Genomic DNA, 13,858 nt, shown 5'->3' with positions numbered 1-13,858 from the left:
TACAGTAGGATTTATTTTTATATACATCTAAAGGCTATGAGGGTCCATCTGAGTAAAATTGGAACCAAAAGGGTCGATAGGTAAAAAATGGTTGAAACACTGATGTAACTGAATTTTTATTCTTCTTTATAAATTCCATTAACATTGCTATGAAATTTATTTAAATATTTATTAAAGATGGTAATGGCACAAAAAAAATGAAGAAATTATTTTTAAATCAAGAAATTTTATAATTCATTATAGTGCTTGCTGCACTTCTCTACAACAGTGTCACTATAACATTAATATATGCATCTTGATGTGGTGGTGGCAGAGATGCAACCAAGAAAACTAGGATTAACGATCATTACTAAGTTCATTCAACTAACTGCAGCACTGCACCTGCCCGCAGGAGTGTTTCTCTAATTGTTAACAGATTCACGTTGCTCAGTGCTGATATAATGGGATTACTTACAGGTGCTGCACTTGGTGCTGCTCTATTATTGCTGATATACACAAAACTGCAGTGTTAATAGGGATGTATCTCTGAATAGATGCAATGCCATAGTGCACCTTCTTGCTATGATGCTACTGTGAATAAATAGATTAATCAAAATGCAGTGGTAGTAGCAATTTTATACCGAGCAGATGCAACTAACTGCTGCACTTGCAGTGGTACTACTCAATCAGTTTCGCATGCAGTCAGCTGCAGTGGCAATAATAACACATCATAGATGCAAGCCACTGATGAATCTACTAGCAAGAGGTGGGGTACCCTATCAGTAATAACTAACATACTATAACTAACAGTAATAACTAGCATACTTGCAGCTGGGGGTTAGTGTTGCACCATAGTGTAGATGCACATAAGAGATGCAACAAATTGTTGAACTGTATTGCTGTTCTATTATTTGTTCTCAACTGCAGTAATAGTATTATAAGTACTGCCGCTACTACTACTACTACTACTACTACTACTACTACACTACTACTACTACTACTACTACTACTACTACTACTACTACCACAACAATTAGAAGCAAGTGTACCCTTTGCTCTTCCAAGATATACTGCATTGTGAAATAATGCAGCCAGTGGATAGGTAGTATAGAGGTACGATGTTAACTACAGGTTAGCACACTGCTATAGTAGTAGTATTGTGGGGTAGTAGTAATGATTATGCTGGTGGTAGTCAGTGTGTAGTGTAGTGGTGGTGCAGTACTAGTGTTGTAGTATGTTAGTGTTATGGTGTCTGTGGTTGTTTGTGTTGGTGGTAGTAGTCAGTATGTAGTGGCAGTAGTTTTATGGTAGTAGTTGTGTTGTGGTAGTGTGAAAGGGTAGTAGCAGTAATAGTGGGGGTGGTGGTGGTAGTATAAGTGGTAGTATGAATGTACTAGTACCAGGTTAGTGCTGGAAGTATGGTGGTGGTGGTGATAATATTATGGTGATGATTGTAGTAATGGTAAAAATTTGGTAGTAATAGTGTGATGGTGTTAGTTGTGATGGTGTTAGTGTGTACTAGTGTGATGATAGTTGTGGTGTTGCTGGATTACATGACAGAAACTGCAGTTACTGCACACTGTTGCAGCTAGTGGTTGCATAGTGGTGCATTACGATCTGCACCACTATCTGCATTATGACCTGCACCACTGTATCTGCAGTGTATTGTTGTAGTGGTATGTGGCTTGGTGATGGGCCATCACCACCACCTAATACCACCACTATCATCACCATTACCACAACCATCATCACTACCACCACCATCACTAATACCATCTACTATAACCACCAATACCCCCACCACTTTGAATACCACATACTACCACCACCACCACTACCACCAATTCCATCTACTACCACCAATACCACCTACTATCACCACCACTACCATCACAATATCACAACCACCACCACCACCTCCAATACAATCTGCTACCATGACCTGCACCATCACCACCACCACCACCACCCACTACTGTTTCTACTGACTGAGCACACCTATGATGAAGGGCACTCTAGCCATGACTATGCCATTTTTTTCTATATGCAAGGAACCTAGGGTCACATGCGTTTTCTAAGACAGTAGGGTATGAGTGCCTATCTGCATTCCAGATGCCAGGTTTCCAATCTTAGTCTCTGTCTGTTCACAAGACTTCAGTTCCATCAAAGAGACATGCTGTGGAAAAACATGCCTCAATAATAATAATAACAACAGCAACTGGCACCCAAGCTGGTGGCATGTAAAAAGCACCATTTATGCGTTGGACCTCTTGGAGGCAGTAACAGGTGACAGAGATCTTTGGCAATATACAGTGCTTGCGTAAACCTGTCAAACCAGGTGAAATCGTAGTCATGGCTGATGCTGGTGTCATGTCAGTGGCACCAGTGCTGGTGGCACATAAAAAGCACCCACTACACAGTTGATGTGAATGGTGTTAGGAAGGGCATTCAGCCATAGAAAACCATACCAAATCAGATTGGAACCTGATGCAGCTTACCAGCTTTTTTCAGTTAAACCCTCTAACCCATACCAGCATGGAAAGTGGACGTTAAATGATGATAATGATGATGATATATCATACAGACAAGAAAATAATATTAGGAATGCAGTATAACAGTGAGAAAGATTTGGTATTTTACCCTTATATGACGGAAAAATGGTCAGGCTGTGAAAACAGCAGAAAGATTGGGTATTTTAAAATTATACGATGGAAAAAGTCATCAGCTGACAACTTTTCCATCATATAAGGGTAAAATGCCCAATCTCCTGCTGTTTTCACAGTTATACTGTGTTCCAAATATTACTTTCTTGTCTGTCCGATACAACACACATTTGATGTTTCAAAAAACAAAAAGAAGTTTGTTTACATATGTTGTTGCAATAATAATAATAATTGTGGCACAAGGTCTGCAATTTTGAGAGGAAGGGTTAAGACAATTACATTGACTCTACTACATGGTTGGTACTTTATTGTATTGACCCCCAAATAGCTGAAAGGCAAAGTTGACCTTCATGGGATTTGAACTCAGAACATAAAGAGCTGGAAGATATGCCACAAAGCATTTTATCTGATGTAGTAATCAACCTTCTATTTTATTGCTTTAATAATAATAATAATGATAATAATAATAATAATAATAATAATAATAATAATAATAATAGTAATAATAATAGTAATCCTTTCTACTCTAGGCACAAGGTCTGAAATTTTGGGGGAGGGTGCCAACTGATTACATCAACCCCCAGCGTTTCACTGGTACTTAATTTACCAACTCCAAAAGGATGAAAGGCAAAGTTGACCTTAACAGAATTTGAACTCAAAATGCAAAGACAGACGAAATACCATTAAGCATTTTGCCCAGTATGCTAATGATTCTACCAGCTCACTGCCTTGATAATAATAATAGAAGATAAAACAAAAAAGTGTAGGTCAAGAAGATAAAATGTGCAGGCCAAAGCCATGCATATACGCCACTCAAAAAAATGATCCAGATTTCCTGCATGCATCCAAGATGCCATTCCAATTACCTACTTCCACTAAAGATTCCAATCACCGACTTGCACATTCCTAGGAAGGCCTCCAGACACATGAAGAAGTCTGGTTGGCTTGCCCTTGTCAGGGCAGCCTAAAGGTATAACCTTCACTGCTGATCATGCAAGTGTCATCAACTTACCTTCTAGGCCTAGGAAGATATGGAAAAGTGTACACCTTGTTGCTACCAAAAGTGAGTGCAAAAACTGATGCCTTGCAAGCTCTGGTCTTACTGATGGCCACCACATCTATATCAAGTGATCTGAGCTCATTGAATTGGCAGCCCTGCTTCCAAGGCGATCCCCCAGTCTATGTGCATTTATATAGCCTATTTTGAGTAGGGCCATATTCAATGAATATGAAGCTACCATTACCTTATTTTTGTAGAAGGACCATTGTTCTGTCCTTTTGGTTAGTTGTAGGTATTTCCACAAGGAATTCTTTATATATATCCTTTTGTTTTAATACGAGTTATTACCAGTTCAAATATGCTTGGGGTTTATTTCAACCTGAGAGAAACTGTGTTTTGTCATGCAGAAAATTTCTCGCTGTAGACAAATGGTATAAATACAGGATTTTGGTATTTTTACAGTGAGAAATTTTTTCCATGATAAAACACAATGAATGGCTTTCTTATGGGTTTGTCTGACATGCTAATGATTCTACCAGCTCGACACCTTAGTAATAATAATGATAATGATAGTAATAGCCCACATCTTGCATGAGACACTATCAATTCAGCAGAATAGCTTTATTAATAATAATTCTTTCTTGATTGGTCTCAAGGGCTAATATTATATATACAATATAAAATGTGTCCATACAAAAGGTCTACAAAACATTTAGAGTCTAGTGGTTAGGGTGCTGCACTCACAATTGTGAGATCATGGTTTCAATTATGTGATCAGCTGTGTATTGTGTTCTTGAGTAAACCACTTCATTTCATGTTGCTCCAGTTCACTCAGCTGTAAATGGCTAAATTTGTGATGGATTGGCATATAAGGGCGAAATGGTGACTTTGGAAAATCAGCTGAATGGAGGTCTTGCAAGTCACATTTTGTATTCAGTGATTAAAAGGGTGAATAGTACAATCAGTACTGTGAATGCTGACTGACTGGGATTAGTTGTTCAACCATGTCAAAGGATGAAGAACAGTTTTCATCACCCATCTATCATTCTTTAATTGAATGTACTTTCCCCACTATCTTCTCTAATTTTTCTCTTAGAACATCTGAGTTTCCATTATCATTTCTTCTCTCCATTCAATTTCTTATAAAAGTTATTTGTTTCTGTTCTGTTGCAGACACTATTCAAGAACGAAGAATTGGATTCCTTGATAAAATTATCAACACACAGTGTATGCCCTATCAGTACATGAATATAGAATCAGTTTGTACAGAACCAACGTTTGATATCGGTGCCAAAATGTTGTCAGAAATATCTCCTACTACTGTGAAGTGATATCAGTCACATAATCAATTGCTATCCAGTACAAAATACTACAGTGAACAGGCTGGGATATTTGTGTTCAGATTTTCACTATATATCTTTTACTCTTTTTTTTTTTTTTTAACTAATTCTAGTGACAATGACAATAAATCTTTCTACTACAGGCACAAGGCCTAAAATTTTGTGGTGAGATATCTGGTTGATTATATTACCCCCACCCTAAAAGGATGAAAGGTAAATTAACCTCAGCAGAATTTGGACTCAGAATCATAGGAAATGCCACAAAACATTCCATCTAGCTTGCTAACGCTTCTGCCAGCTTGCTGCCTTAATAATAATAATAATAATAATAATGGTTTCAAATTTTTGGCACAGGACCGGTAGTTTTTGAGGAAAGAGTGATAATCGATTACATCAACCTCCTCCAAAATTTCAGGCCTTGTTCCTAATGTAGAAAGGTTTCATTATTATTACCTCCGCCAAGGAAGGAGGTTATGTTTTCATCAGTGTTGGTTTGTCCGTCTGTCCATCTGTGTGCAAAATAACTCAAAAAGTTGTGAACAATATTTGATGAAACTTGCAGAAAAAGTTGGTAATGACACAAGGAACAGATGATGAAATTTTGGTAGTGATCCGGGAATTTTTATGGATTCTTGAAGGATTTTTCATTTGTTATATTTACTTTACATGAAGCATTACAATGTTACGTTCTTTAATTATTTCCCTTAAAAGCACATCCATCGTTTCCATATAACCTATGGTGGCGTTGAGCCTGAAAGGAATTTGTGTTTGTAGACTGAAAATGTAATGCTTTTCCAGGCAAGTCATGAGTGTGTGGTTCCGTGGTGCGGGGCGAGGCCAAAGATGGAGATATTAGAGGGGAAGTGGTTGGCCAAGTGGAAATGATGGGTGACAGGGGTGTTCATGTGTAGCTGAACATCTAGATGTTCAGTGAACCGGTCGGCCAGCTGGTGGCCTGTCTGACCTACATAGAGTTTATTACAGAGATTACATCTAATGCAATAGATAAGGCTTGAAGAGATGCAGGAGAAGGAGTTTCTAATGTGGAGGGTGTGCTGGTTGGATCCAGTGAAAGAGGTGGTGTTGGTGATGAAAAGGCAGGTGTGGCAGCGGGATCCTGGTGGGGCTGGGGGGAAGAGGAGAAGGTATGTATTTATGTATGTGTGTGTGTGTGTATGTGTGTATATATATATATATATATATATATCATCATCATCATCATCATCATTTAGCGTCCGTTCTCCATGCTAGCATGGGTTGGACGGTTCAACTGGGGTCTGTGAAGGTGGAAGGCTTCATCAGGCCCAGTCACATCTGGCAGTGTTTCTACGGCTGGATGCCCTTCCTAATGCCAACCACTCCGTGAGTGTAGTGGGTGCTTTTTACGTGATATATATGTATTTAAGGATAAGAGAAATTATAGAAGGAACACATCCAGGCAATCAATACAACTTCTAAAGCATAATTTAAAGTGCACAACAAATAAATATACATATAAGTTTATATAAATAAGTGAATAAAAATATGTGTAAAAGTTATATGTAAAAACTATACATCATGTATGTTGGGTTCAGGTACCGAATGGAGAAGTGACAAACAAAGAGAGAAAAATCCAGAGTAAAGGCTTCCAAAAGGAACGGTTCCAATCAATTAAGAATTTGATGTTTATATTAATTGTCGGATGAGAGTTCAATATTTAAAAATTCAGGGGTAAATAAATTTGGTAAAAATATACAAATTTGGGTAAAGGATATCATCTACGGCTGTGTCAGGGGTACATTAAATATTTAAATGGTGTTTTAAGTATTTCATATACAGAAACATAATGCCCCCCCCCCCCTGCTCATCAAGATGGTTTCCTTTGTGATGAAATCCTACATAATAGTAATTTGATAGATTAAAAAAATGAAAGAAACTATTCTGATGAGGGGGACATTATGTTTCTGTATATGGAATACTTAAAACACCATTTATACATTTAATGTACCCTTGAAACGGCTGTAGATGATATCCTTGACCCGAATTTGTATATTTTTACCAAATTTATTTACCCCTGAATTTTTAAGTTTTGAACTCTCATCCGACAATTAATATAAATATCAAATTCTTAATCAATTGGAGCCGTTCTTTTTGGAAGCCCTGATCTTGGATTTTTCTCTCTTTGTTTGTCACCTCTCCATTCGGTACCTAAACCCAACGTACATGATGCATAGTTTTTACATATAACTTTTACATGTAATTTTATTCACTTATTTATATAAACCTATATATATATTTATTTGTTGTGCACTTTAAATAATGCTTTGGAATTTGTATTGATTGCCTGGATGTGTTCCTTCTATAATTTTCCTTATCCTTTGATTTAGCTCGCAATGAACACTTCTTAATACAGTCCATATATTGTGAAGTATACTTAAAAACATACTTTATAAGAAAATTTAACTTTATATATTTATTTATATATGTGTGTGTGTGTGTGTGTGTGTGTGTATATATATATATATGCACTAACTGAATAGCCCGTCGTTGCCGGGTAATTTTTACAATAGAATATCTTCGCTCTTACAACTTTGGTTGTCATAATGCTTTGCTTTCATTTGTTTAATAAAAATTCCACATTGTAATAATTTTGTTTTGATTTTGTGTAGACATTTATCATGCAGAAAATATCAGCTTCCAAATCCTTTTTTCTGATTAGGTAAAATTGATTAAACCTTAAACCTCAGTAACATTTTTCTGCAATTTTTCTGGAACAAATAAATAAAAAAATCTGATTTAACATGGAAAATTATTTCAATATACCAAATTTGAAAATTTTGATGCAATTTTAAAATTTCAAAATATGTGACAGCAACAAAAATAGAGAAACAGTTATAGGATGTGACACACACACACATTTACAAATGTACATACAGGTAATCACAGACGTATGTATGTATATATACATATATATATATATATATATATATATATATATACACACATATGCATATATTAATATATTTAAGTATGTATGTCTGTCTGTCTGTGCGCTTATAACCTGAGTATTGTTCATCCGATCACGCTGAAATTTTAAACATGGATACATGACAGAGCAGGGTGTTCTGTAATTTAAAAAGATTTTCAAAATTGTCAGTTTCAAAGTGAAAATTGCTATTTTTGTAATCTTTTTGTCCTATTTCTTTCTGCTATGCTGTTCATTAAAAGCAACGAGTTGCTCAGACAGCCGGCACATACCATTTCGCTGACAAGGGGAGTACAGGATGACAGTCAGCCAAAACCATTGCTATGCTGTCTCTCTTCTTTCCTCTCTCTGTCTTTTGTAGAGGGCTTAATATGATTATCTAACTTAAAGCAACAGTCATCAAATGCAAAAAGCCAAAGAACTGTTAATACATACATATATACACACATAAGACAGTAGGGTGTTTCGAGGGAGATTTGGCTGCTATTTCTACCATGTAGAGGTCTCCCTCATCGGCTTATACATACATATATACATACATAAGACAGTAAGGTGTGATTTGAGGGAGATTTGGCTGTTATTTCTACCAGGTCTGGCTATCATGTAGAGGTCTCCCTCATTGGCTCATCTAATATATAAATCCCGTTCTGGCTGTCTGTTTTTTGTGCACTAATAACTCAAGTATTATTCATCTGATTGCGCTGAAATTTTAAACATGGATACATGAAAGAGTGGGCATTTTGTAATCTAAAAAGATTTTCAAAATTGTAAGTTTCAAAGTAAGAATTACTATTGTTGTAATCCTTATGGCCTGTCCATCGGATGATTAAAACTTCCATAACACCGTCCAAGTTAACCCTCTTCATCCTATACAAACCTTCCAATGGACAGCGAGTGGGGTGGTGGCATTTGCTAGTATATGTTTATATATTTATGTATATGTTTATATTTATATATATATATATATATATATATATATATACACATACATATATATATATATATACATATATTGATATATTTATGTATGTGTATATTATATATATATATAGATATACATGTAGTTATATATGCATGTACGTTTGTATATAAATATATATATGTGTGTGTGTGTGTGTGGTGGCTCCAGCACTCAGGCTGTTCAGGCTTAGCCTGAGTACAAATTTAGTAAAGTGAATGTGTATTTGCAAGCTGATTTAATTTCTGCCAACACTAACTTCAAGTATGTAATTGCAGCCAATAACTCGGGTTCCTTTTATTGAGCCTGACTGCAGTTCATTTAGTTTCATTCAGCATCTGGCAGTTGTCTTAGAGGTGCCCTGTATCAAAAAATAACATTCATAGCAGATGTTCTCTTGACACCCACCTGACTCAGGCTCAGAAGTTTCAGCCCGAGTTGTTATCTATAGTTGTAAAAATTAAAAGTAATTCAAATTCAATGTTACTTTGAAACAGAAAATTTCTATAGAGATTAGGATTTAAATTCCAATCTATGAAAAGTTTCCTTTTTACAATATTCTTAAAGGAAGGAAAATTATCCAGGAACGAGCCTGGTAGATGTAAAAGTCTAACTGGCATCTCTTGCCAAGAGTACAGGTGACAGTTAGATGGCTGATGTTTGTTGTGCACTCTGCTGTCATTACTTGATTGCTGTTTTTCTGTGTGTAAAGATCAGTTGTGTTTTGCAGGGTTGCTTTATTTGGACCCTTAACTTAGAAATGGATTTGGGGCTAGAAATAAAGTGGAAAAATGAGAAATTCTTCGAGCAGGTATGTATCTTATACGAAATCTGTGATAAGCTCAAGTGACGCTGATGACTGGGTGTTGCCTCTGATATATGTATTTATGTATGTTTGTGTGTGTATATATGAAGCCCAGTTACAACTACAGCCGGCTATTACCAGTAAAGGTTTTAGTTGCCAATTTTGTACAAGACATTGTAGATCTTTGGCTGGGCTAAAAAGTCACATTCAATCACAGCACCAGTAACAGTTAAGCTTCGTGCAATGGCCATACTCGATAATGAGGGGGCAGCCATTATATATATATATATATATATATATATATATATATATTTATGTATGTATATATATATTTATGTATGTATATATATATTTATGTATGTATATATATATTTATGCATATATGTGTCTATATTTGATCCCACCACCACTTTATGATTGGTGTTGGTTTGTTTACATCCCCCTAACTTAGTAGTTTGGCTAAGAAGACCGATACAATAAATACCAGACCTACACATTAAGTACTGGAGCCAATTTTTTCAATTAAAACTTTTCAAGCTGGTACTCCAGCTAGGCTACTGTCCAATGAGGAAGGCAAATAAAAAGATAAAAGGATAAATGAAAAATGGAATAAATGAATTACAGAATCAACATGATTGTAATGACTTCTCTGATGGACACAAGAACACAAATTTGTGGGGAAAGAGCAAAGTTGAATGCATCTTGCACCTCACCAGTACTCATTGATGTGTACACACACACACACACACACACACACACTTCTGGCTGTATTCGATAAATCTTTTTCCAGCAAAGTAATAACAAACAAAAATGTCATTTGTTTTTAACAGAAATTTATTATGAAAAATGTCATGGATTTTATATATTTTTGTGTATTTAACCTTTTGTTTAATTAATCAAGATTAATCAATGATCAATAAGAAGTAATAAGAATCAATCAATGGTATTGTTAATGAGAGAGAACACAGCCACATCTAATTGATTATAAATGTTTGGCATACAACTGAAGCTGTGAAAATATTAAGATTCCTTTGAGAACATTGTCTAGGGTGGGAAACACAGCTTGGTCTAAAGGATTTAAAGTTCCATTGTACAACAAATTAAACATTTATTTTCCATACAAGTGAAGTTGTGAAAATAGGAATCCATTGACAACTTTGTTTGTGGTTGAGGGCCCAGTCTAGCCCAACCCAGTGAAACTTAGCTAATGAAGGTCTATATCCAAAACATTTTAAAGATGTTTCTTCTCTTCATGGCTTGTTAACATAACCTTGGTTTATGCATTTTACTTAATACAGTCTTGCTGACACAGGCCGTCATTAGTCTCTTCAAATTCTAGTGATTATATAATTTGATTATCTAAGTGATTATCTAAAGATTTTCCAGAACAAAAGCTGTGAAAGTAGCAACATTCCATTTATAGCATTGTTAAGAGGAAAGCAAGGCCAGGCCTAACAGAATGGGCAATTGTCAAAGGACAGACTGAATGCTTTTTTTTTGTTCTTTTTTTATTTGTATTTTTTAGTTTTTTTGTTTTTAATATCTAACAAGGTAAGAAAATAATAATATTCTTTGATGGGTGCAGGCTTTGATTACTGTAACATACAGCCAGACCTAATTGATTAAAGGTTTGACATATATGAGGGAAGCTGTGAAATATAATAAAAAAGCAAGCTTTTGTTGAGAGCAATGTGGTAAACCTAATTGATTAATTCCTGTTGTTATATAACAGAAGCTGGGATAATATTTATGTAATTACATTGTTTTCTAAAACAAAAAACAAACAAAACAAAACAAATAGAAACTGTGTGCATGTTTGTGCATGTGTGCGCAGTTTCTTAATTTGCTGTTACTGTTCAGCCTTAGGTCAGTTCTAATTGAGCAGATCCATTATCAAAGACACTCCAGAAATGACCAACGTTTTTATTACCAATGACCGACCTTTTTGAGAAGGAAGGGCAGTGTTCATGACTCATATATATTTTTAGGGCCTCAGAGACTAAAGGGAGGGAGGAAGTTATCCTCAAACTAGATCCCTGGTCTGAATGCTTGCAGCATGAGGTGGTGGTGTTAAACTGAGTGGTGGTTTCAGTGTCTTTCTTTTATATGACCTCTAGGACTCATAAGGCTGGAGCTTAACTTGGTTTTCATGATGTTTAAGTGACTGCCATTACAACACTCACCCTTGAACAGGACATCAGTCTGTTACAAGGTTTACTTGCCAGCTGTTGTTGGAACTCATCTATAGCTGAGTGGACTGGAGCAACGTGAATGAAGTGTTTGCTCAAGAACACAATACACTGTCTACTTCAGGAATCGAAACCATGATCTTGTGATCATGAGCGAAACACCCTGACCACTAGGCCATATACTTCAAACTGGAGCCCTTAGTCCAAATGCTTGCAATAGAGTGAACTCTGCTAAAGGCACCTGAGTAGCAGGTATAGGTGTTAAACAATCGAGTGATGATTAAATGTTCTTCCCAAGAACTCAGAATGCAAGGTGTTTTGTTTCATGTTCAGTCAATTCCAGAAAGTCACTGCCTTGAATTGTTATATTATTGTATTGCCTCTGAAATAAGGAAAGGCGAAGTTGAATTTGGCAGGATTTGAACCCAGATCACAGGGAGCCAGAATAAACACTACAAGGCATTTCAATCAATGCTCTAATGACTTTGCCAATCCATTTTTTTTGTAAGACAGTAGTATGTGGTTTGAGTGAAATTTGGTTGCTATTTCTAACAAAAATGAAAAACCATTGAGATGCTTCTTTATTGGGTTGTAGTTTCTTATGTGTTTAGTTATAAGCAAAGGGTTAAGTGTTTTTAATTAAAGGTTTTATGTGATAAGCAAAAACTAATTTTCTTAAGAAGCTAATATATCGTTTTCATGTGAGTAGAGTTCAAATAATTGAGCGAACAAAGGAATTAGGGATCAACTTACATACATTATATATACATTCTTTTACTTGTTTCAGTCATTTGACTGTGGCCATGCTGGAGCACTGCCTTAGATAGATATATATATGTATGTCCAAATATAGCCTGGGTATTTTTATTTTGTATTTTCATTGATTCACAAGCCTCTGTTTCACATAGTTGTCACAGGAATGGGTACCAGCTCTAGGGAAGTCACCTGAAAAAAACTGGCATCCTAAGATTGGAATTTATTATTTTTCTACTAGACACAATGAAATTGAAATTATGGTTTATGATCTCTTTAAGGCTTAATGGACATTGAGGCAAAGGGCATCATAGACTTCGCATACGACAAGTCTGCAACACAGTTTGATTTCTTTTATTTATTTCATCTCACTTATATTGCTAATGCCTTATATTAAAGCATAAATACTATATAAACTCACATCTCTCCTTGTCAATTATTCCTAGGTCTTGTGCCTCTATATCTAGTATTTTGTAATTCCAAAAGATTTGTGACAACAATATTATCAACCTAGACACAGCACCTTGTTTATTTTACTCTTTATTGTTTGTTTATTTTAATATTTCATTTTGTTTTTTATTTTCAAATAAGGAATAAATTTGGCAATCTAAAATTCAATGACAAAAATCAATAAGATGTTGGCAGTCCAACATTGGAACATTTCTAAATATCTTGACCAACTTTGACTCTCAAACATAGTATCTGTTATACAATTATAAATATATAATATTCAATGTTTTATAAAATTGTGTGTTAAAGTTTACTTTTGGATGAGCGCAACCTGCTCCAGTATCAACAGATGTGACATGTAGCACACACCACATGCCATTATGCTGAACTTCTGGTCTGCTTGCTCCATTAAGGAAGATCTCACACACACATACACACACACATTTCCTGAGGTGCTCACAAATCTATGAGTTACATTTGCATTTCATTTATCAATTTATTTCAAAAGCAAAGAAGATAGAAACAATACTATATTTGCATGAACATAAAGCAAAAATTCTTTTTCTCTTCAGATTTGACCTTCAAAAGGGGAAGATGCAGTTTTTATATTTGAGTTCGTACAAAGTTTTCTCCGTTTTTTTTTTAGTTTTCACTCAGAGTTCATTTTCCACAAAGAATAAATAATAAATGGTTAATTGCAAGAGTGCAGACTTTCTTCAGCAGGTTGTAATTTACATCTCCCAAAATATTAATTTT

The 13,858-nt window shown here is 35.4% G+C and overlaps 1 protein-coding gene across 3 annotated transcripts in view; it reads left to right on the top strand.

Annotated features, from left to right (window-relative positions):
* LOC115217885 (CST complex subunit CTC1-like) overlaps positions 1-13,858 on the top strand; it is a 133,560-nt gene that overhangs the window by 111,999 nt on the left and 7,703 nt on the right. Inside the window, exons 25-26 of one of the 3 annotated variants that reach the window (XR_005001454.1) lie at positions 4,816-5,024; positions 7,646-7,680. Coding sequence is in view for 1 of the 3 variants with exons in the window: in XM_036507832.1 (XP_036363725.1) it covers positions 4,816-4,973 (158 nt within the window). In the remaining 2 variants the exon portion in view is untranslated. Of the gene's footprint in view, positions 1-4,815; positions 5,357-7,645; positions 7,691-13,858 lie in introns of those variants that run through there. The other 2 variants (XR_005001453.1, XM_036507832.1) reach the window with 2 other exon arrangements.

This window comes from Octopus sinensis, linkage group LG12 (assembly GCF_006345805.1).
Source record: "Octopus sinensis linkage group LG12, ASM634580v1, whole genome shotgun sequence".
Taxonomy (NCBI): domain Eukaryota; kingdom Metazoa; phylum Mollusca; class Cephalopoda; order Octopoda; family Octopodidae; genus Octopus; species Octopus sinensis.
The sequence above is the reverse complement of the archived record's forward strand: the minus strand, read 5'-3'. Positions and strand labels throughout refer to the sequence as shown.